At 46.3% G+C, this 23,928-nt stretch overlaps 1 protein-coding gene across 13 annotated transcripts in view; it reads left to right on the top strand.

The window, feature by feature from the left end:
• Fgfr2 (fibroblast growth factor receptor 2) overlaps nt 1-23,928 on the top strand; it is a 103,779-nt gene that overhangs the window by 36,236 nt on the left and 43,615 nt on the right. For all 13 annotated transcript variants that reach the window (XM_029533840.1, XM_029533770.1, XM_021204910.2 and 10 more), the window contains 2 exons: nt 2,035-2,204; nt 11,666-11,789. In XM_029533840.1, the coding sequence (XP_029389700.1) occupies nt 2,035-2,204; nt 11,666-11,789 (294 nt within the window). The remainder of the gene's footprint in view (nt 1-2,034; nt 2,205-11,665; nt 11,790-23,928) is intronic.

Genomic DNA, 23,928 nt, shown 5'->3' with positions numbered 1-23,928 from the left:
CCACCGAAATCCCACCACCTTGACACTTGGGAATGCATCAACGTGAAGAAGATGCAGTGTGCCCTTGATAAGAAGTCTCAGCTCTGCCTCGTGTAGCAGGTGTTAAGAGCAAGACAGAGGTGCAGTTATTCCAGAAAGCGATTGTAACAGGAGAGCTGTTCAGGTTGACACCCCTCTCCCCAAATACGCTCCCTGACTGTGGCCACTTTGCCTCTGGTTTGTAGAGTATGTGTGCAGCTCCTGCAGACCCTCAACATGTGGAAAGTATGATTGTTGACCAATATTTCAGTGGAAGTTCTGGACATTACTGAGGGTTAAAGTGTCCACCCTAACCGACTACCTCAGATTCTAGTTTTTGGTGTCTAGAAGGTGGCCTAGCAGGGTTGGTGAACCTGGCCTGTCGCAGCTAGGAAGACTAGGATAAGGACTGCGATTCAGCCATCAGACTCATCTTGGTTAAGTGTCAGTTGCAAGCCTCTTGGTGCTGTGACTACTGGCAGGTAACGTCAGTTTGCTCGACCTGCAGCAGGGATGGCAACAGCTCCCTTGGGATTGCCGTTGGAATGTTGTGAGGAGTCTGGTACATGCTAAGTATGCACAAGCTCTTAGAATGGTGCTTGGCAAACAAACCCTAGGTCACTAGCAGCCTCGAGCCATTAGTCCAGGCGTGAGAATTTATAGCAGCGTTCTGGAAGGAAGCTGTGGCACCTGTGTATAAGGTGCACGGTGCTTGTTATTTGGTCATGGAAAGATCTACCTCCTTTTCTGGGCTTCGTAAGTCATTTGTACCTGCGACTGTGAGGGCCATTTAGGGGACTTAGCATTTGATTAGTTGCCTCTTAATAAGCCTAGGTATGATGTTAGGATTATAGTGCTTATAACCACCACTGAAAAGAAAAATGTCCTCTTTAATTAAAAAAAAAAAATTAAGCCGGGCGTGGTGGCGCACGCCTTTGATCCCAGCACTTGGGAGGCAGAGGCAGGTGGATTTCTGAGTTTGAGGCCAGCCTGGTCTACAGAGTGATTTCCAGGACAGCCAGGGCTACACAGAGAAACCCTGTCTCAAAACAAAACAAAACAAAAAAATTAAGATATACTTAACAATACAGTATTTTGATTTATCATATAAGGTGCTAGGAAATTAATGATGGCTTCCTGGATATTTTACCATGCTAAGATGAGAACTTATACTATCATCAATTGCCCTTAATAAGACTACTCGGGACTGGTTAGAATATGAGCAAAGCTAGTCAGCGGGTGAAGTACTTGCTCTGTAAGTATGAGGACCTGAGGTTGATCCCTAGAACCCATTAGAAAAAGCTTGATACCATGGCATGCACTTGTAAACCCAGTGCTGGGGAAATGGAAGCGTAGAGGTCCCTGGGAGCTCAGTGGCCGGCCAGCCTCACCTACCTGGGAAGTTCCAGGCCAGTGAGAGACCCTGTCTAAAAAAAAACGAATGTATTTATTTTTTGGCACTTGAGGAACAGGCACCTGCGGTTGACCTCTGACCTTACACACATGCGCATGCACCCGAACACACATGAACACTCCTCTACCCGTGCCCACACAGAAAGAGAGTTCTGATCTGTAAGCTGATACGCTCCCCGAGGACAGTTTATTTTTACAGTATGTATATTTGACCATTTTAATAGGCGCGGTGATCTAAAATGATGTATTTTTGGAGGACTGAGCCCTTGTTATTACATGGGCTGTTTCTGTGAATATGAAGTAGCATTTTAAAGCATGATTTGACATGGAATTATTTTTTGGCACCAGACAGGAGCAAGCGAGAAGGTGCTTCCCATGCTTTTTTCCCTGTTAATAGGCATAACTCAATAAGCAGCGCCCCCCCCCCCCGGGGGACCTTCTGCTAGGCCAGCTGGACCAGACTTCTGAAAATATTTTCCTAACATAAATATTATCCAAAGAGTCAAAATCAGATCCTTCCCTGTACAGCAAAGCGGTCCCACCTTTGTTGAGTTGATGAGGCTGTTCCTTCATGTATCTGTATTTCATTGTCTTCTGACTCAGGAGCACCATACTGGACCAACACCGAGAAGATGGAGAAGCGGCTCCATGCTGTCCCTGCCGCCAACACTGTGAAGTTCCGCTGTCCGGCTGGGGGGAACCCAACGCCCACAATGAGGTGGTTAAAAAACGGGAAGGAGTTTAAGCAAGAGCATCGCATTGGAGGCTACAAGGTAGGACTGCGCTTCTAAGCCCTGTATTTCCAAATGTTTATTTTTTTACAGTCCTCTGGAGTTGGCAGGACCAGAGGGAATATGTGTTTTTAAAAAGACACAATTATTGTAATTGATCACGTCACTGTCTGATATGTTTAAAAGATCACCCTGGACGCCCCTGCAATTTTAAAGTTAGTCCCCATTTGCATTCTTCTTTACACGAGGAGAGTTTAATAACCAGGGGGTCGAAAGTTGAGGGTCTGTTTTCTATATGCTTTATGGCCTGTAAAACCTGAACTGGTGCAGCCAGCCTGTGAGGGTGGAATTGTAGTAAGAGGGAGTAGAGGAGGCACATATGAACTAGTATTAGTTAACAAGAGGAGATGCTGGCCAGTGACAGAAGCAACCCCCGATTCTCCATCACCAAAGATGCTCAAGGGCCCATCAGAGAATGGCCTAAAATTTAGTCTCATCCCTCACTGAGGAACTGAGTGACAGCATCTCTGTGACATCCTGGGATGCTAAGAATGGATTTGTTCCTTCATTCAGTGTCATCGATTGAACATCCCTAGGGGGTGTTCCTTAGGCTTTCGTTCATCCATTCAGCCTCATTGATTAAGTATCCTTCTATAGGACACTGCCTAAGCACCGAGGAAACTAAGCAAGCAGGACTAGATGTGGCCTCGAGTCAGAGGGGACTTGGTGTATGGCAGGGAAGCCAACTTGAGAGCTAGCAGGTAGACAAAGATAAGGATGACGTCACAAGCACATGCTGTATCCGATGGGCATGCAAGGAAGTGCGGTCTCAGCACAATGGGAGGCTAGAGAAGAACCAGGGATAGCCAGGCGTGGTGGCACACGCCTGCAGTGTGAGACCTCGGGAAGTGGAGGCAGGCAGATCGGTTTGGGGATTAGTTGGGAAGTTGTAGTGCTGGTGGTGGTGGTTTTGGCTTGGTTTGGTTTGAAAGAGAGAGATGGAATTTTCAAATTATTTAGTATGGCTAGAATTCGTTCACGAATTTTTCAGGAGACCGTGTTCCTGTGCATTTGGAAGGGTGAGGGTGTATAAATTGTCAGATGCCGTGTAACAGGCTGCTTCAGGTTGTGGCTTTACAGTCCGTGCCTCACAGTTGGCCACAAATCCAAGCGCAGCAGCCTAGTGGGGTCTTTCCTCTAGGTTTCCCCCAGAACCGTGCCACGGTTTTAGTTAGGGCTGCGTTCTCCCCTTAAAGGATTCTCTGGGGGAGGAACCGTTCATTTGCCATTAGGATTCACTCACGCTTCTTGCCGCATGGGCCACAGCAGAGTCGGTGACACTGTAGCAGCTGTCATCTCCAGGGTAAGCAGACAGAGGAGGGAGGTTAGAAGAACAGGCACCTCACAGCCTCTGCGACCTCACCGTGGGAGCAGCGTTCCAGCTCTTCCCCTCTTCCCTTTAATTAAACAGGTCCCCAGGGAGGAGCCGAGCCAAGGGCATGAATGCCAAGAGTATCACTAAGACCCATCTTAGAAGCTTCCAGCGTGGGCAAAGAGAAGGGACCGATGCCCAGTTTCTAAAAGCCAGGTGGGAGAGGCGCTCTTGGAGGCAGCCTTGGGTCTCTCCCTGTGTTTAACCTGGCACTGTGGCACCCAGCCCCCGTGCCACCCTGCCGAACTTACATGAGCTTCCTCCCACCTGTCGGATACCTGGGACTGGCTGAGCAGGCTTTCATCTTTAAAGAATTATTTGCTTCTGTAGTAATTTTTTGCCCATTGGTTTTAACCTTTAAAAATGAATGTGTAGAGAGGCCCAAACCCAGAAGAAGCTGGGGAAAGCCTGTAAGTCGTTGTCTGGGTCGGGGAAGTTGAGCATGGGAACTCTTCAGTCCGCTACCGAGATTTCTCCATGTCGGTAGAAGCAGGTCCTGCTCTTCATAGTTCAGTCCTTAGACAGTGGCATTGGAAGCTAGACTCTAACACAAGTAAAATTAACAAACAGACAAAGATTTCATTAGGTATGGCAGCTTAGAAAGGGAGGGTCACACCACTTAAACCTTCCCCCGCCTCCCCGTCCCCCAGACTGACAGACCACTCTGGCTTGCAGGGAAACTCCGAATCGATGCAGTTTCAACGATTTGCTTACGTACTGTTTTACTGTGAGAATGGCGGTCAGGACCCTGGTAGTTAACTGATTCTGCTCAGGCAGGCAACTCTTAAGCAGGTTCCAAGCGAGCCTGTGGGTCTCCAGGGACTCCTGGTCTTAAAATAAATGGGCCGTACATCATTATTATGGATAAGGAACATTTTGCAAATGTGAATGAGTGATTACAATTTCGGAGCTGTTAGACACCAGGCTTAATGAGGGAATGCCCTTGATTTTTAACAGGTGCAGGTAGCTTTAATTACCCGTGACAACGTAGTGCTAATTAAGAGTACCCAGGAGGACCCCTCACCCCACCCGGGTAGTTGGCTGTAGCCTATGAGGACACATGCCCAGACTGGTTTTTTTTTGTTTTTTGTTTTTTTTTAAGATTTATCAGTTTGTTTTATGTATCTGAGTATCACCTGCATGTATATTTGTACACACATATGTGCCTGGTGCCCTCAGAGGTCAGAAGAAGGTGTTAGAACCCTGGAACTGAAATTGTAGTTGTGAGCCACCATGTGGAATGCTGGGCTTTCTGTAAAATCAGCAAGTGTTCTTAACCAGGGAGCCATCTCTCCAACCCTCCCACCGACCTTGGGAGTTTTTGTTAATTTGTGTTTGAGCTATTTCTAGAAGGAAGGAGAAAGGAATTTGGATGAATAGGGACAAAATTCTAACTCTAAAGGACATTTTGATGCTCGAGAAATGAAGGATAGAGAGATGGCTCAGTTGGTAAAGTGCTTGCTATGACCCGAGTTCAAGACTAGAACTGTTTTTTTTTTTTTTTTTTTTTAAAAAAGAGGGCAGATGTCACAGTGTGTACCCAAGATCCCAGGACTGGCGTTCAATGGCCAGCTAGTCTTGCCGAGTCAGGTTGTTAGGTGAGAGATCCCGACTCAGAATAAGGTAAAGGGAGATAACCAAATTTGACCTCTGGCCTCCACTCACATGCACCCAGAAACACTTACTTACATATGCCCACTCCCCAGAAAATAAAGGAAAGAGGGTGGAAAGGATGGAGGGAGAGCTGGCCTCTGGAATGTATGGCCCTAGCCTTGGTGCTTGCCTGATCTTTCCCTGGTGCATGCAGAAGGGGGCTGTGACCTGGTGGCCCCTGAGGTGACCTGTCCAGTGCAAATGATTATGCAATAGAGATTTTCACATCAGGGCAATAAAGTTGACCCTGGTAGGACGTTCATTGTGGTGATACTGGACATTTAGAAATTCTGAGGAGCCCCTGGGCTTTCTGGGAATTAGGAAAGTCATAGCTTTCAGCATGACAAACATGTTCCCTAAGGCATAATTCTTGCTGAAGGTACGTTAAACCCTCCCAGGGATTCTAGGTTGTCACTGTTTGTGGGCATCATCTGGGCCTTCATGGCACAAGGTTAGGTCTCTTAGTCTCTGTGTGGGGTTCTCTTTTTGATATTTTCTTCATAGCTAAGTGAACTCCTAAAGAAAATGTCCCTGCAAACATTTGACCTGAGGTGCTGTGTGTAGTCTGTAGTTTTGTGTGTCTCAGCACTGGAAAGGAGAGACCTACTTATACAAACAAACAAACAAACAAAAGCTTACTTTATTTGATTGTGTGCGTGTGTGTGTGTGTGTGTGTGTGTGTGTGTGTGATCTTGTGGAGGCCAGAGGACAACCTGTGGGAGGGAGTGGGTTTTCTCCTTTCACCAAATGGGTCCTAGGAATCATACTCAAGCTATCTGTCTTGGGGGCAATTCCATGCCATAAGACAGATACCTAATTGAAGAGGCCCAACTCAAACACCACAGAGAGGGCCTGCCAAGTCCCAACCCCCACTCCTCTGATGTCTGTCTGTTTGCCTCTTAATGAAGCAAGGTGTCAAGTTTTCCGTGGTACATTTTTCCAGAAATTCAGAGACCTGGAAGTTTCCGTAAAGGAACATTGGTCATTTGTGTGACTTTTCTTGTTTCTTCATAAATCTGTCATTCTGGAGCCCACACAGGGCTTTGATGGCCAGGCCAGTCCCTCAAACTCTTCTGACTTGTTTACAGCTTGGTGGCCCTGGGCCACCACACCCCAGCATGCTTTGGAATGACTTGTGCATGAGGCCACTGAAGGGGGAAACACAAAACCACTTGAAATCAGGGAATTAAGAAATGGGACCAAAACTTGAGCTGGAGGGATGGCTCAGTGGTTAAGAACATGAATTGGTTAAGCAGAGGATCTGGGTTCAGTTTTCAGCACCCAGAGCTCTGGTGTGCTTCGGAGGGCACCTGCGTCTACATGCGCATATCTATCCCACAGAGAACTCGTGATTAGAACTAAAAATAATTAAATCTTTAAAAAGGAGCTCAGATTTGTTTCGGTGTAAAACACAGGTAGAAATATTTGGCATTCTGCACTTCAGTGTGTGTGTGTGTGTATGTGTGTGTGTGTGTGGTGTTCATTTGTTCTTCCAACTTCTGTCACCTCTCTGGGTTATGAAACTTAAAAACAAATCAAAATAAACCCACCAAAACCTACCCTAGAATGCCTAGGACACCATCTTATTTGATTTTTTTTTTTTTTAACCTCTAAAACATTTTTTTTTTTTTTTGTTACTCCAAATAAAATGTCTGCACCCATTAAGAAATAATCCCTCCCCCAGCACTGGGGGTTCTCAAGTCTATTTTTATGTCTTTAAATTTGTTTTTTCTTAGTCCCTCCTGTAAGTGTGATCACAGGATAACTTTTAGGTCCAGCTTATTTTACTTAATCTATTAACGGTCCATCTATTTTACAGTGTGAATCAAAACTTGATTTATCAGTATTCCATCCAGTGGCTGTGCCCAACACCTTTTGTTATAATTTATGTCAATGTATCTGAGTCCTCCCTTTTGGTCTTTGGGGCATATAGTTGGTGGAATTACTGGGCCATATATGGCAGTTCTTGACGGTCAGTACTGTTAAAGAGCTGAGTTCAGAAGGTGCCGAATGCCCTGCTGCCACCCATTTTGTTGGCACCTTCATTGCCTGAAGGTTGCATTTGGTGGTGTAAGGCACACCTCCTCTGCAGAGTCAGGGCTTCTTTACTGATCTGAGCAAAGATGTTCCGTTTCCACCTGTGGCTGTAGATCAATGACTCTCAACCCTCCTAAAGGGGCAACCCTCTAATACAGTTCCTCATGTTGTGGTGACCCCCCAACCATAACATTTTTTTTGTTGCTACTTCATAACTGTAAATTTGCTACTGTTGTGAGTCATAGCAAATGTCTTAGGTGACCTCCCCCTTGTGAAAGGGTTGTTTGACCCCCAAAGAGGTCACAAACAAAGAGGTTGAGAAGCACTGTGGTAGAAGGTCTGATGGGACAGTTCTCTGGACAACCCCACTGCAAAGCAAACTGCTACCCGTCGATGCCGGTTTAAGCATTAACAAGTGTTTGCCTTCACATCTGGTTGATGACAGGCAGCTAAATGCCAGTCCCTCTACACACGTGTGAGACGTGTATACAGGTGCGTTCAGAAGGAGGGGCTTGACATCTTTAGGAGCATCCTGGAAATGGGGCTCTGGGAGGAAATCGTGAAATTTCATATATCTTCTCAACCATGGATGTATTTATAGATTACCTTTCTGAACCCAGTCTATAGGGCTTTGTATTGCTGGAAAGTCACAGGGCATCTGTTGTCACATGGACACCTCCTTCGAGCTGGCTCAGAGTACAGCTTCTGGATGTTTACTCTACTTGTTAGCGAACACCTGGGTATTTGGAAATCTTTGAATATTTTGTTGTTTTGCAATGAGGAAGCCAAACATCCAGGTGACACTTGGGGCCTTTGACCTTTGACTTTCTGGTGATATGTTTTGATTCTGCATAAGTTAAATCTTTATTCCCCGTTGTTATTTGTGCCTAGCCAAGGCTTTCAAAGGCATTTAGAGAGGTTTGAGATAGCAGAAGGAGACTGGAAAAGACAAAAAAAACAAACAAAAAAAAACCCCACAAAACAACACCAACAAGAAAACCTGTCTGGACTGCCTTCTGTCTTTGAATGGGTGGGGTGTGGAACATTTGTGGAATCTGCTTTTTTTTGTGCTCCAAGTTAAAGAGCTCAGGGGCTTAGCTTCAGTCTGCTTTGTTTCAATACTGAAATGTTATTTCAAGAAAGACCTTGGTGAACATAGTTTTAGAGCTCCGCTCACCAGTTCTCTTCCTTGGCAGCTGGAAAATAACGATGAATTCCACACAAATTTGGCTGTGGGCAGGAATGAGAATAACGAGTTACGGGAATGTTGCTTGGTGCAGGGCTTCTCCTGTCCCTGGCCTTTTGTTCTTGGTCAGCTAGAGACCTAGAAGAGGAACATACCCCAGAGCAGCATTTAGGACCCAGTGGACGGCTGTGGAGACATTCTCTTTCTGGTCATGTGGCTGTGGATTTCTCTGCACACACATGTGTTTGGATGCCGGAGGCTGACATCGAGTGTCTTCCCCAACCACTTTCTACCTTATTTAAGTGAGACAAGGTCTCCCTCTGAATCTCAAACCTGCTGGTTGGCCTGACTGATTATTTTCTGTGGACAAGATAGCCAGAAGAAGCATTACACAGTTAAACAACAGCAACAACAAGCAAAAGTGTCATTAGTTTTAATGGGTGCCACCGCCTTATTCCTCAGACTGGTTTCTCTGGTTTTGTGTCGCCGTTCCCCTTTGGTGTCTGCGTTCCCTTGTATTCACTTGCCGTGTTCTCTAGTGACACCGATCTTCCTAATTTCTGTTAATCAGCTGCTGAACAAGTATCTCATTATTGTTTTGATTTGCATTCCCTTGATTGCTAATGCGGACGAGCAGCTTCTCAGGTTTGGGGGGAGGTAGTCACATTCCATGTGCAAAACCAATGTACACGCACTTGACCCGAATGACAAAATACTTGTGGCCCTGCAGCTCCGAGACACTCAGCACACTGAAGAAGCACAGTGCATGCCATGTGCTTTCTGCAAGGGTGCCTGCTCCTGCAAAGGGTGTCCCTTCAGGTCACACAGAAGCTTGGTATGCAAACACTGATTTAATACATTTCCAAACTCGGTGCCTATGGTTGCTGTTTCTTACAGAGTTGCTATTGTAGTTGTTTAAGCAGTCACTAATGGACAGTAGGCTCTCCTCTACAGAAGTATCCAGGTCTCTTTGTTGGCCATTTAGTTTCTAAGAGTATCCTTTGGAAAATGCCATATCTTTGATATTTGGGTCTCATGATGTGTCAAGGAATTCAGTTGGCAGCAGAGGTGTCAGAGAGAAAATATCAATGTCACTGCATGTGGGAGGTTATTGATGGAGTCACAAGGTTCTAGAAAGCTGGAAATACTGAGTAACAGGGTTCTAGAAAGGGTAGAAATATCCACTTTTTGGTATATGTGCTTCATGTTGCAAAAACATCGTATCCATGTTAACTTATTGATATTTGTAGTGTATCTCTAAGAAGTTCGTATCCAGGGATCTTTCTTAGGCTGCTGTCGACCCAAGGAAACACTTGGCTGATCATGTGCTCTGAGACGGGGTGTGGGGGTGGTATCCAAAAAGGCAGCTGCCAGGCTGTGCTGCCCCAAGCCAAGATCTGATGTCTTGGGCAGCCAACGTCACCTCTCTTAGCAGTTCGTGGGCAAGTCCATTTGGAATATGTCATGTGCCAGAGTCTGAATCCAGGCACAAGAAAGACATTGACAGTTTGGATGGGGCCCAGAGTGAGGCGCTGCCATGATTAAAGGCTCACAGGCATGACATCTGAGTGGGGGCTCAAAGAACTGAATATTTACAGCAGGGCTCAGGGCTGGATTATGAAGCGTGGACTCTGGAGCTTGTGGCTGCATCCCTAAACTACCTTCCACATGACTGGCAGGGAGAGAACCAGTTCTGATCCTTCTGAAAGCCCGGGACACAGAGGGTACCCTTGTGTCCCTGTCTGCCTTGAATTCTGCAGAAGAGTCAGCCGGTCACTGCCTCTTCCACCCCTCAAAGAGGCATCTCCAAGTAGCACCCTGGGACTGGAATTCGATAGGTTCCCGTAAGACTATGGGATTGGCATGCCTTCCCCAATCAGGGCACTCATATCGAATGATGTAGGGAGCTTTTACCTGGTAAGGGGCCACCTGGCTTTCTCTCAGGTGGTCTTGCAGGTCCTGCAAGGGGACTAGTGTGAGTCTTTTGAGTAGAACACAGACCTTCTCTGTCACCAGTCTGAAGCCCTCAGATTCATCCCTTCTCCCCACCTCTCTGGCTTGTGAGTCAGGGTTCCTTTATCACCTTCCTGTGCTGGACTCTGAGGCAACTCCATGATTGTGCAAGGGCCGGGGTCAGTGGCATCTAAGCAAGGCACCTGCCCTGCCCCATTTCTAACCCTCTGCTTGTGCTGTTAAGAGGGACCCAGCCCTCACCCCAGGGCTACCATGTGGCATCCTAATGGAGAACAGTGATTTGGCTCTGTGCTCAATAGCAGAAGCTCCATTCGGCAGTTACAGCCATGGCATACCATTGCTCTTGTTCTCAGGTGCATCCTGGGACAGCTGCCCCGCCCTCTGTTCTTTAGAAGGGCATGGCTCTGAAGTGCCTTTCCCCACTGCCTAGTTTAGGTTCTCACAAGATGAGAACATTAGAACCTCATGTGAGCTGACAAGCTGTGGGTGCGAGTCATAATAGCCTAGTTTTACGTGCACTTCTTATCTTTGGAAAGTCTCAAGACATTTACAAACAAACAGATATGCAACTTGGAGTCCTTGCTCCCATGTCTGGAATTCTGGGAATACCAGGAACATGTGCCATTTATTTATCTCCCCATGTGGGGAGGAGGGGGTAGATCCCTGGTCCCAGTGGAAACATACTGTCCACATATCTGGGGGGCCCAGAGAATGAAACAAACAGCCTTAAGAACAATAATAGATCTGATCCAAGGGCTTCTTGGGGGAAATAAATTAGCTAAGGCAGAAGGCGTGGCACACAGCCAGTGATCACCAGTGTTGGCTCTAGGTGATCACATGGTGGTATGGGGACTGCAGGCTCCCAGTGGGAGGATGGCCACCTCTCAGTGAGGTATGACATCATGAGGCTTACTGACTGGACTTCTTGGCCATGTAGGTTCTCCTAATGGAACCTGAAATCTAAGACAAGGACACACGTTCACTGGCTCCTGAATACCAGCCTGCCTAGCGAAAGTTTTCTGAATATTAACTGTAGGGCAGTTTACAAATCCTCTCCATTCTCTGCTTCCACCAACTTCCTGGGCATCTGAACCCAGGCCATGTGCATACTGAACCTGTTCTGTCCATGAGCTCAACTCAGATCCAGCCAATTTCATTCATACTGCAAGTATCTGGTGCTTACTCTGTGATAAGGAGCCGTCTTTTCTTTGACTCTTTCAGGTACGAAACCAGCACTGGAGCCTTATTATGGAAAGCGTGGTCCCATCAGACAAAGGCAATTACACCTGCCTGGTGGAGAATGAATACGGGTCCATCAACCACACCTACCACCTCGATGTTGTTGGTGAGTTTGCCTTCTGGCTTGACTCCTTTCAAACCATAGCAGCGAGGTTATTTTTTCCTTACACTTAACGAGGATTGGCTTGTCTTCTTTTTGTATCCATAAGATGTCATCTGAGAAGGTCTTGTCTGTTATGTGACTGTGTTCTGTTTCCTGGGTAGCCAGGTTTTATGGGCTTGGGGGAGATATTCTTGGTTCCTAAGCATTATTTTTTTTGTCAGGTGCATGTGGTATAAAATATTTCATTTTGGAAGCTAAGATTACTTTGAATATTCTTGGTACATACAGGGAAATTTTAATTATGTTTGTGTGTATCTATGTAGATATGTGCAAGTGAGTGCAGGTGCTTTTAGTGGACAGAAGAGGGCGCTGGATTTCCTGGAGCAAGAGTTCTAGGAAGTTGTGTACCACCAATGTGGATGTTGGGAACAGAACTCAGGTCCTCTGGAAGAACAATGTGTGCTCTTAGCTGCTGAACCACCTTTCCAGCCCTGGGAAATTTTGTTTTTAAAAGAAAAGCAACATTGTTTAAAGAAGAGCAACTTATCACACCAAGAGTAAAGAAACTGTTAATTTAATGATTGAGTCTGTGTCTGGCTGGAAGAAAAAAGTCAATGTCAGAAATGGTCCTTAGGTAGCTCAGTGCTTATTCCTGGAAGACATTTCTTTGAGCAAAGGGAACCCCCTATGTTTGAGACTCACAAATAGGTTTTTGTCACAGTGTACACATAAGCAGATCATTTTCATTTCCCACCTTAAGGTTATACAGCCTGTAGTTCCAGAATGGGACATTTTTTTCCCCCCAAGTTTTAGTGGTTATCATGAGTTTGTATCATGACGACTAATGAGATTTGATTGGTTGCTACATAAGTCACTTTTCTCATTGTTGCACAGAATACTTAACAAAAGCAACTTATGGAAGGAAGGTTTCATTTGGGTTCCCTGTTTGAGTTCATCATAGTGGGCAAGGCGTCTGGTCGCACTGAATCTGCGGTCAGGAAACAGATGCATCCACCCGTTCACCTTTCTCTTCTTGTATAGTATACTTAATAGGGCACCCACTTTTGGGGTGGGTCTTTCCGCCTTTAGTAACTTTATTAACTCCTGTACAAACTTGCCCAGAGGGGTGTCTTCTAGGTGATTCTAGGTCCTGTCAAGTTGATAGTGTTTGCCCCACTGTTACTGACAGGAGTCTACAGCTGGGGCTCCTCCATGCCACAGAATTGGTGGGTTCAGATCTTTTTCTGTAGGAGCTTTCTGTGCTCTGACTTGTCAGTCACAGTGACACTTGGCTTCTCTCTCCTTGGTCATTTCTTTGGGTTACTCTTATGTGTGCAGATTGATGACTGAGGAGTCAATCCATTTTGTTTTCTCCCGGGTGACAAGGTGACACAAACAGTTCCACCCACTGTAAACACAGACTCTGCTACATCATTTCGTCTGCATGCATGGCCCTGGGTATTCTCTTACTTATGGATATTTCTGTCTCTTTCATAAGATGTAAACTGTTTGAAGGGAAATTCTGCAAAATCTTGAATTACCCAAGAACCAATAAAAACTGGATTAACCAAACCACAAAGATTTGTTGAATTGAAGATTTAGGTTAGCTAAAAGTTAAACATTTTACTGTCTGGTTAAGTGAGGTTACACTCACAAAACTGCCTTTCAAAGCGTAGCATGTAGTCTTATCTTACGTATGGGTATAAACATTCAATGTCAAGAGTATGAGTTATTCAGGAGCCTTAGTGTGAAATTTGATAGGGCACTGTGTAATATTTATTCTATAACTATTCATATAAGAGTATCAGAGCCTTCTTTTATTTGTTACTTTTTATTTATTTATTTAAAAAAAATTTTTTTTTGAAATAGAGTCTTTCTTATGTAGTTCAGGCTAGCCTTGAACTTGTGGTTTAGTTGAGGATGATCTTGAACACTCCTGGCCCACCTGCCCGCATACCTGGTTTGTGTCCCCCACTTCCCCATCCTCAAATACTGAGGGCTGACTTTAGGCAACCACTCTATCATTGAGCCATCTTCCAGCCATTTTTGAAAATATGTATATTATCAGTTGAGATGAGATCTTGTTAAGTTGCTCAGGCTCAGGTCCACGTTTCGGTTTTCTTTCTGCCTCAGCATCCTGACTGGTAGCTCCTCTAAAGACCTGCATCACCAGACCTGCATCACCAGGCCTGACTCTGGTCCTGTTTCCTATAGAGACATTTGTGGTATGCTAGACTCAGATATTTTAGTAAACACACACACAGAGGAGTGACGTGTGAGAGGATTTCTTTTGTCACAAATGGCTCTAAATCCGTTCATCAAAGAGCACATGACTTGGGATTTACTTCAGGCTGCAGGGACAAAATCTGACATGCATTGTTTGCATTAAGAATGCCAGATTTGGGGCTAAAAGTTCTGAATACTTAAATTTAAAATTAAGTAATTTATTATGGAAAAAAATAATTGTTCTGTAGGAGTCCTTTGGGATTGAAGCCTAACACAGGTCTACAATTTATTCATGGTTGGGGCCATTCCAAGAATTGAGGAGTCAAGGCAGGGCCGCTGTCGCCCCAGGGTCTTGCTTACAGCAGGTTTTAGCTTGAGTTGTTGTGTTAAACATTCAAAAGCCCCCCTGCCCCACCTCCCCTTTGAGCTCTCTGGCAGCTCATCCCTGTGAAAGCTCTGAAGTCTCTCTCAGAGTTTAGGGCTGGGATTTGAATGGGCCTGCTGAATAATGGAACTGGGCTGTCTAATGTTAATCCGCTGGCAATCAGTCTTGCTGAAAAGAGCATATGATTCAGTGGTGTGATGTGGAGGGAGCGTGGAGTGTATGGAGTAATGCAGAGAGAGGCCTGATTATGTCACAAGTTTGGGAGATCGCCCAGCTCAACCCGGGCCAATAATGACACAATGCTGGTTGGGAATATCCATCAAAGCGCAACTCCAGTGATTTTTTTTTCTAAGTCTTGAGCTTTCTTTATAAATAGTCAAAAGTCAGTGGAATATAAGACATTTTCAGTAAAGTTGGAGGTGTGAAATTTCCTCTCTCTCTCTCTCTCTCTCTCTCTGAAAACCTCTTCGTGCTTTGGAGAGCTTCTAATAAAATGAGAAGTGAGTCAGCCGAAAAGTCTCATAGAGACTTACAGGGCTGGCAGTCACTCTGAACATCTTGGCAAGTGGAAACAGAAAAGATTCAGGCGTAGGCAACAAACTCCTGGTGGCCCTGGAGCCCAAATGCTCTACTTTGCTGTGTGGTAACAGGGTCTCAGTTGCCGCTGTACTTCACAGAAAACTAGAAACGGTTGCCAATGAATGGAAGGCCTGGCTCTTGCTGCACTGCCTCTGTGCTAGCTCCGTCTGTGGCTCAGGTGTTGGTAGGAAGCATCAAGACTGAACACTCCACTCCTGCACTCCCATGTAAAAGCCGTGAAGCTATATGATTTAAGTGATGCTCTTGTGTCCTGGAATAAAACAGCGGGTCATTGTTGTGTGTGAGGGGATCGCTCCAACCTCATTAAAATTGGCACCATTACTTTGCAGCCATTTACAGCAAAGGAAAATTAGCACGAAGCTCCAGGCCTTGGTGATTGTGGCAATAATAAAACAGCCTGCCAGGTAAATGGCTGCAGGAGGCAGTGTGTCTTCACTGGGTTTGCTCAGTGGGGATGCCGAAGCCCTTAATCTGAGGGATGGCCCACCACCTCCAACAGGCGCCTAGGAGTCATTAACTCTTTTCAGCATCTCTTGGGTCTGACCCAAGAACTGAGGCATGTTAGGAACAAATATGACTTGGTGCAATGATAAGAGTGGCCAGCCTAATGTCAGAAACATCTGGGCACCAGGAGAGCTGTCAGGCTTTTCTGAACCTGCAACACTGGAAAGAAGATGTTTGTCTTACTGGTTTGATGGCCGTGTTGATGCCGTAAAACTGCTGTAACAAGTGTCCCCACGCGGATTACTCTTTAATAACTTTTGGTAGTCTCAACCGGAAGAAGTGTGTCTGTATGCATTTGTGTGTGTGTGTTTATGTGTCTAGGAGTGTGTGGATGCTAGAGGTCAACTTCTGTGCTAGTTCATAGGAGTCTTTCAGTCCTCCTCCTCCTCCTCCTCCTCCTCTTCCCTCCTCCTCCTCCTCCTCCTCCTCTTCACAAGATCTGTCACTGCGACCTTGAGCTGAACAATTAGGCTAGGCTGCCTGGTCAATGCGTCTGTGCCTTCTCAGCTCTGGGATTGCAAGCATACATCATTCTGCTCAGATGTTTTACATGGGTTTGGGGGAACCCAACCCAGATTCTCATACTTGAAAAGCCGGTGTTTTACTGACTGAGCCATCTCCTGAGTCCCACAAGTCTTAATTAGGCAAACTGAGTGCCATCTGGGGACCAGTGGGTGAAGTTCTCTTTCCTGCTGACTTGGCATCTTTGGGTAATGCTATCATCTTAGACTGGTTTGGTTGCTTGGCTTGCAGAGGATCACAGAGCCTCCTTCCATCCCTCACTCCATCTCAAGGCTGAGGAGACCTGGGCCCAGCAGGGGTCAGTGATCTGTACAAGGACTTGGAGAAGACACTCCTGGAGGCACCTCAGACCTACTTCAGAAGAGTAGTTTCAGGCAAGGGGGAGAGAACACACTTGCCAAGCAAATGCACCTAAGAACTAGAGGACAGGAGTTTGGAACCTCAGAACCCAGGTACATGCTGGGTCAACATGGCAATTCCAGCCCTGGAGGGCGGAGACAGGACCCCGAGAGTAAGCTAGCTAGTGAGATGGGTTATGTCGGGGAGCTCCCAGTCAGAAAGACCCTGCCACAAAGAATAGGGTAGAAAAATAATCAAGGAAATTCCTGATATGAACCTCAGACTGCCATACATACACACTTGGACCCCCCCCCCACATGCAAGGATACATACATGCATACATGTATACATACATGTATGTATGTATACATACATGTATATATATGAAGAAGTGAGGGGTTAGTATCCTTCTTCACTCATGTAACCCCTTCAGCTCTAGAATTATGAGCCTTTTTTTCTTGCTAACCGCTATACTTCATTCTCTGGAACCTCATCTTCCACCCCGGGTGTTGGATGGTTAGGGCTGCCATTTGGTGTCCTTCACTTCCGGCAGGGTGGAGGTGGCTCAGCCTGTACCACCAGTCCTGCCCTGGCTTGTCACTGGCAGGCCAGAAAGACACTGTTGGCTAGCCCTTGACACAAATCCTCCTCAGCTCGGCTCTAGACGTGATGCGACACAGCCTGGCAGCATGGGCCGAGTACCTCAAGTGTGGGTTTAAGAAGAATGAAGTCTTGCTTCTTCTAGGCACAGACTGTTCAGCCCTGCTGTGTGGCTGACCCCTAGCCTGGAGCCTCTGGCAGTCTCCAGTGAGAGGAAGAAATTGCACAAAGCATCGGTTTGCTACTTGGAAGCTGGAATGACAGAGGCTTCAGTGTGATCTCGTAGCAGTGAGGAAGGGATTGGAGGAGCCTGACTATCTAACTTGGGATCTGGAATAGTGTTCAAGTCCTTGATGCCATAGTAGGGGCCGGGACAGGGGTGTGGCTCAGTTGGTAGAGAGTTTGCCTGGAATACATAATGAAGTCCTATGTCTGACCCCCCCCCCCCGCATTGCATTTAACCAAGTGTAGTATGGCATATCTGTAATCTTAGTTATTGTGGAGAGGATTAGAAGTCCACAGTTATCTTTGGCTACAGAGTAAGTCTGGGGCCAGCCTGGGCTATATGGATCAAAATAAAGATGTGGTGATAGGATGTTTGATAGTGAATCACTTAGCCATTGAGTTCATTATAGAAACTTCCACTACTAGGATCTCCTTGATTTCTGCTGATAAAGACCTTATTGGTCTTAGTTTCCATCTCATTGGCTTCTTAGAGCTTGATGTGACAGGGGGATCTAGAGACAGAATTTAAATGACTCCTAACCAAGATCTAGAGGTTTTAACACTGGTTACTGATTTTCCTTCCATTCTTGCTTGTAAGCCTTGCGTTCCTCCGGCACCAGCCAGGTTTCAGCACGGGGACCCTCGGAGGCCTTCCAGTGGTTTCCTAGGCTCCAGGTCTCACCTAGATCTCTCTGCATTTCTGATCTTGCTGCCAGCGGACACTATCCCATTTCTTGTTGTAGCTTGACACCATGCTAGAGCTGTCTCTCTCTGCCAGCCCTGGACTTAGGAATCCTAGCCGGAAGGAGGTAGTTAGCCCCTCCACTGTGGATGAGCTGAGGGTTAAGGTTGTGCCGCAGGTGATAGTTCACAGGGAGAGCCTTTGTGAAAGAACACAGAACCCTAGTCCCAGAGTAGCATTGTGTAGGAAAGATGTCCCCGGTTGATCTGTGGCCAAGCCTACCTTCCAAAGACCCACTCTCAGGGACTTACTTTTGGCAGCCAGGCCACAACTCCTAAAGGCCCTTTCTAGCCGCAAAGTAGTGCCACCAACTGAGATTCAAGCATTCAAAACTGGAGCCTCTGGGGACCATTCCTGATTCAAGCCACGATGGGCGACAACCTGCTTTGTTTGTTGTACCCAGCCAAGAAAGAGTTGCCACGAGAACAGGGCTCTGAATCACAGTACCGGGCGATCCGCACGCTTATCCTGTGCTTCTTCACCGGTCTCCAGGCTGAGACACACACTCAGCCTCGTCCTCATTACAGGGGTGCTGAGGCTTAGTACTTTATTGATAGGGATTTCAAAACTCCCTGGGGTCAAAGCCGGTTAATGAGATTTCATTGCTCCAGAGAGGCTCCACATTCCTGCCTTACCACAGGGCTTCCAGGGGCAAAGACTGGTAGGCGGGCGGGCGGTCAGCTGCTTCAAAGGCGCTGCCTGGCAAAGGAATGCTTCCTGGGAAGAAGTTAGCCCTCACAGATGGCGGCTTGTAGGCACCAACCTGGTGGGGATCTCTCAGTGCTTGGTTAATAGTCTATTTTTTGCTCTGTTCCTGAGGACTTTCAGAAGCCCTTTGACCTACAGTTGAGGAAGGAAAGTTATTGATTCCCCTCAGTTCTGGCAAGAGTGCTGGGAAAGGTGACCGACAAAGAGGGCTAATGTTTGGTTGGCTGTCTGATCTTTGGCACGGACTCTGTGATGGGAGCTCGGGAGGATGTAGAAGTGTCTCGGTCAGGTTAATGCCCTACAGTTCTGTGTGTGAAGATGGTCTTTTCCTGGGACTGTGCATAGAAAGTGCAGATGGGAGCAGGTAGATAGAAAGCTACTTAGCCGCACGAAACCTGGGAGCAAGCTTAGCTTGAGGATGTGTTCGTGGATTGCAGCAACAGTGTGCAGTAATGGGCCCCTTGGGTTGTTCATGGCTAATCTGCAAATCCAGTCTCCAAAACTTCTTAATTCTCTGATTTATTGTATTGTCAGTCAAGGATTGTCATGTTACACGTTTCAGATTTAGGAGAATTCAGGATTTCAGGGTTTTAGAATTACAGATGGTCAACCAGTGAAGCAGACATCCAAGAAATGCTCTAACTTGAAGCACTTCTGGCCCCAAGCATTTTAGATAAAACGCATTTACCCTGTAGCAGAGAAACTAGTTCATGCGTAATTTATACTTGAGTTTAGGGCATCTTAGCATATTTCAAATTCTGAAACAGAAAAACTACAGAGTTTTTAAATACATGTATTTATACATCTTGATTAGCATCGGCCTTTTTGAACTAAAGGGCCAGGTAATGCCTAATAAGCGTCTGATACCAGCTCTTCTCAGGAGTGAGTATGGCCGTGACACCGTCTTCTTCCCCTGGTAAGAGATACGTGTAAGGTTTTGCTCATAGACTCCCTTCCCTTCAGAACACCCTGCTGCTGTGATTGAGTTCATCATCTTCCTGTTTGCTTTTTATGTCCACAGACAAGGAGAAGGGAGATTGTGGCCAGGGTGTGCTGCTAACATAGGAGGTTTGATTTGGAAGGTTGTTTTACTAGTGTAGGTTTTATATAGCAGGTCCAGAACAGGAGGCTGTGGGAGGAGGTGACCAAGGACATTGATGTTGTCACATGGGGATGGTGTTCTGTTCTTCTGTGAAGAAAGAGGAGGCAGTGAGGAAGTCCCTGTCCTGATTTGGAGGGAGAGGTTAGAACATCGTCCGTGGTGTGGTGTGGTGTGGTGTTGTGTTGTGTTGTGTTGTTGTGGTGTGGTGTGGTGTGGTGTTGTTGTGTTTTGTTGTTATGTTGTGAGGGTGAGCTCTGTCTCGTTGGTGCAGTGTTTGGGATCTGGGTGATGATTCTGAGCCTTTCTGCTACTTGAGTGCACTGTGAGCTACAAGTAGTCTTGTGCATCCCCCATTTTGGCTCTAGGAAAACAAACAGTTGATCCTTTAGCTTCTTGTGTTGTTGTACCTGAGGGAGACATTTCTTGTTTGCTCAGATGTGCTGAGAGCTTTTCCTTCTGCTTGATCCACCCCAGGAGCAAACCGAGGCATCTGAGGGATCAGCATGAAGCTTTCCCGACTTCCTCTAAGGAAGGCTTTTTTAAATGGTGAAAGTTGATAATGAGAGCCAAGTTGTCCTTGTGTCTACACATACCGGTCTATTTCAGTTCATGCTTGTGGCCCATATGCTGCTGACAGAGCCATAGTATGTCATCATATTTAGGCTATACCCTCTTTTTCCATTACAACATGGCCATGACAAGCTTGGTGTACATCTATTTATTGGGCACCTGTGTGAGTATCCTTCTAGGACGTATTTCTAAAAATAGGCTAGCTTGATCCTTTCTGATAGATATTTGCATAGCATTTGAAACCCACACGGCCTGAAATTTTGGCTTTGGGGGTTTTCCAGTGATTCCCATTTTGTTTCTTTGCAAATCACATGAGAAAAGATAGAGTCTAATCTGGAATTCAGCCTCTCTGACAAGAGGATGTGTTTAATGCCTGAGCAATTTAAAAAGAACAAAACCTTGTCCAGCACATTTTTCCTGTGAGGGCAGCCAGGCACTGCACACACCAGCTAAAATCACACATTCCTGAATTGTGCTGCTCCTCTTAGGCTAGTGGGGTGCTGGGCTGTATGGTGTCCTGCCCAGTGGGGTGGATCTCAGCTGTGTTTACCTCTGCTCCTCAGGAGGGAGATTGTGGACATCTGACGTCTGAATTGACATCAGCATCCAATGGCCAGTGTGGCAGGGACCTTGTGTAGACTTGATATTGAAAGAACAACTGTCATTTAGTAAACGGAACAAAGTAGTACACTTCACTAAGAGGGTGGGTTTGTTACGATCCCAGGAACAAATCACATTGATTCAACAATATTGTCACATTTCCTGTGTCTCCTTAAAAACAAAACAAAACAAAACAAGCCCCCCCCCCCAAAAAAAAAACAAAAACAAAGCTATGGTTGGGCTGGAGATGTAGCTCAGATGTAAACTGCTTGCCTTATATACATGAAGCCCCAGGTTTCACCCCCAGTACCACAGAAACTGGATGTGCCAGTATACACCTGTAATCCCAGGAGGAGACAGAAGGATCAGAAATCTTAATGCTCATCCTTATGGCCAGTTTGAAGCCAGCCTGGGCTACATAAACCTGGCCATTTTAAACTGTTTTTGAAGATCTGGTTTAGTGATATTTAACACACTCAAAACCTGACAGAAGAGTTGACAGTGCTGTCGTACCCCTGAAGCCACAGAGCTCGAGGGTGTCTTAAACATTTGGGGTATAAATGACACCAGGCTCAGCTCCTATAATTTGCCTAAGAAGATCTAAATTGACAACCCAGCAGGTAGAAGGAGCTCAATTCCAACCCAGTCATCCTCTGTGACATTCATTAGGGTATTTTGCTTCCACATGTTTGGGTCTTCCCAGGCCTGAGCTGGGCCAGCCCTTTGCTCTGTCTGTCCACGCCAGTGAGCAAGCACAAAGGAATTAGTGCTGTTTTGCTTTGAGCATTCTACACGGTGCACCCTTCATAAGTCATCTTGGGACTTGGGCACTGGAAGAGAGACACTCATCTCTTCCTAAACAACCTTGCATGTCAGACTCTGCAAAGGTGTGGGAGAGGGTCTGGGGTGGGGTTGGTTGGAGGCAGCCAGAGCCCCAGCCTGATTCTGCAAGACTTTGCATAGGCAGATGTTCCAACAGGAAGGATGGCTACCCGCTGCAACTGGAGTGAAGATCAGAAGACCGGAAGACGGTAACCACTGCTCAGTGGTTAAAAGTGCATGCTCTTCTTGCAGAGGACCCCAGTTTGGTTCCTAGCACCCATATCAGGTGGCTCCCAGCTGCCTGGAACCCCAGCTCTGGAGGTTCTAGTGTCTCTGAGCTCTTAAGTGCATATCCTCCGCACCTCCCTAACACGCATTATTAAAAAAAAAAATAACAAAAATAAGTCTGACTAAGCGCTGATATCCTCGTAGGGGCACCAACAGTCCTTCCGAAGGTATAGTGCTCCCCTGATCCCTGCTCTGCTTTCTCTACTGATCACTTTCAGTTCTGACTGTCCTTTGTGCCCATATCTAGAGGTTGGGAAAAGGTTAGGGGAAACGAAACAATACTCAGAATCCAACTGGCTTGAGCCAGGCTGGTGTGAGTATGTCCGCAGAGTTCTGACAGGGCAATGAACTCATTCTGCTGATCGTAATGAGGATGAGGCCTTTAGCAGGTTATTGGGCCCTGAACATCAGTGGCTTTGATGGCTGCCTCCCCTAATAGCCATGCCTCACCAACTGGTTTAGTGTGTTCTTGTTGAGAGAAAAGTCAGGCTGGCTTGAGAGAGAGAGAGAGAGAGAGAGAGAGAGAGAGAGAGAGAGAGAGAGAGAGAGAGAGAGAGAGAAGACTTCTCTCTTGTTTTACTTGTCTTGCAAATCGCAGAATGTTCTTTCTATTCAGCCCATTGCAGTTGCTAAGAAACCACCATTTTGGAAGAAGGGCAATTAAATTTTGATTTCAATTTAAGGATAGAGCAGGCGAGGTTATCCTTCAGTGAATGGGTTGTCCAAGAGGACATTGGCTGCTTCCAGGGCCTTCCTGGGAACTCGGCACGGCTTCAGTCTCGCTGCCAGAGAAAGTAGCTTTCAGATTTTGGGAGCGGGGCAAGGAGTGGTAATTGCTGCTTAACTTTTGAGAAGAAAAACTCAGGAGACGGAGGCACGCTGGAAACCAGGGCCCTTGGCTTGATTAATTTATAGGTGTGATTCAAGAGTCCGGTCCTTTGATCCCTGAGATACCTGGTTACCGGCATCTGTAGGCCAGAGACTACTGCTAAGTCACAGCAAAAGTTGTAGGTCTATCTTATGCAAACCCATTATGTATTATGTCCAGAGGAGTCCTGACATGTTATAAAGTTCCAGTGGTCAATTAACAAAGGCTTAGTCTCCGTCACTCAGGTATTTCCCCTTTCCCTCCCCCCTCCCCCCAGCTCCATAATAACCTTGGAATGAAGCGAGCTCTTGTCCCTCTTCCCCTCTTTGGCTCAGTCTTGGCTCCCAGCTACAGTGCAAGGCTGGAGAGCTAATGTATCTATGAAGTCTCTCAGCAGCTGGGCTTTCTGCTGTGGTGGAGTAGACACTTGGAGAGAGAGAGAGAGAGAGAGAGAGAGAGAGAGAGAGAGGTGGGAGGGCATTTTTTTTTTTAAAAAAGCACTTCAGGCTGTATTTACTCAGCATTTATTCAAAGGAACCTCATTCCAGAGCTGCGGGCCAACTGTCCCATTGGCCACGGCCCCACCCTTTGGACTGCTTTTCCACTGTGTCTTAATTTGAAATTCACACAGGGGCCTCAAAAGGCTATTTGAAAGCCCCTCCCCCTTCCTTCCCCGCCTTTTGGGTTCACGGATCAGCAGCCTCTACGTCCAGTCCAAATTGTAACCATTTTCAAATCGCAGTGCTGAAGCAGAGGTAAGCTGTCTGTGGGCTTAGCCCCTTCCTCGTATTTATTTCACTCATTTCCCTGGAAAAGGAAAAATGTGTTTTCTATAATATCCGAGGGTGCACCATGCTATAAGAGAAGCTTGCCTCTCTGTAAATCCTGCCTGCTGGAGGAGATGGGATTTTTGTTGTCACGTAGAGGAGCTGAGCCAGCAGTGGGCTTCAGTCTCTCATCCAGAAATAATTCACAGGCCTAATCTCTTTACTTCAGTGTGCTGTGAGAAGCTGTGAGAAGCTTCAGACCTGTGAGCTTTGA

This window comes from Mus pahari, chromosome 1 (assembly GCF_900095145.1).
Source record: "Mus pahari chromosome 1, PAHARI_EIJ_v1.1, whole genome shotgun sequence".
In the NCBI taxonomy this organism is placed as follows: domain Eukaryota; kingdom Metazoa; phylum Chordata; class Mammalia; order Rodentia; family Muridae; genus Mus; species Mus pahari.
The sequence above is the reverse complement of the archived record's forward strand: the minus strand, read 5'-3'. Positions and strand labels throughout refer to the sequence as shown.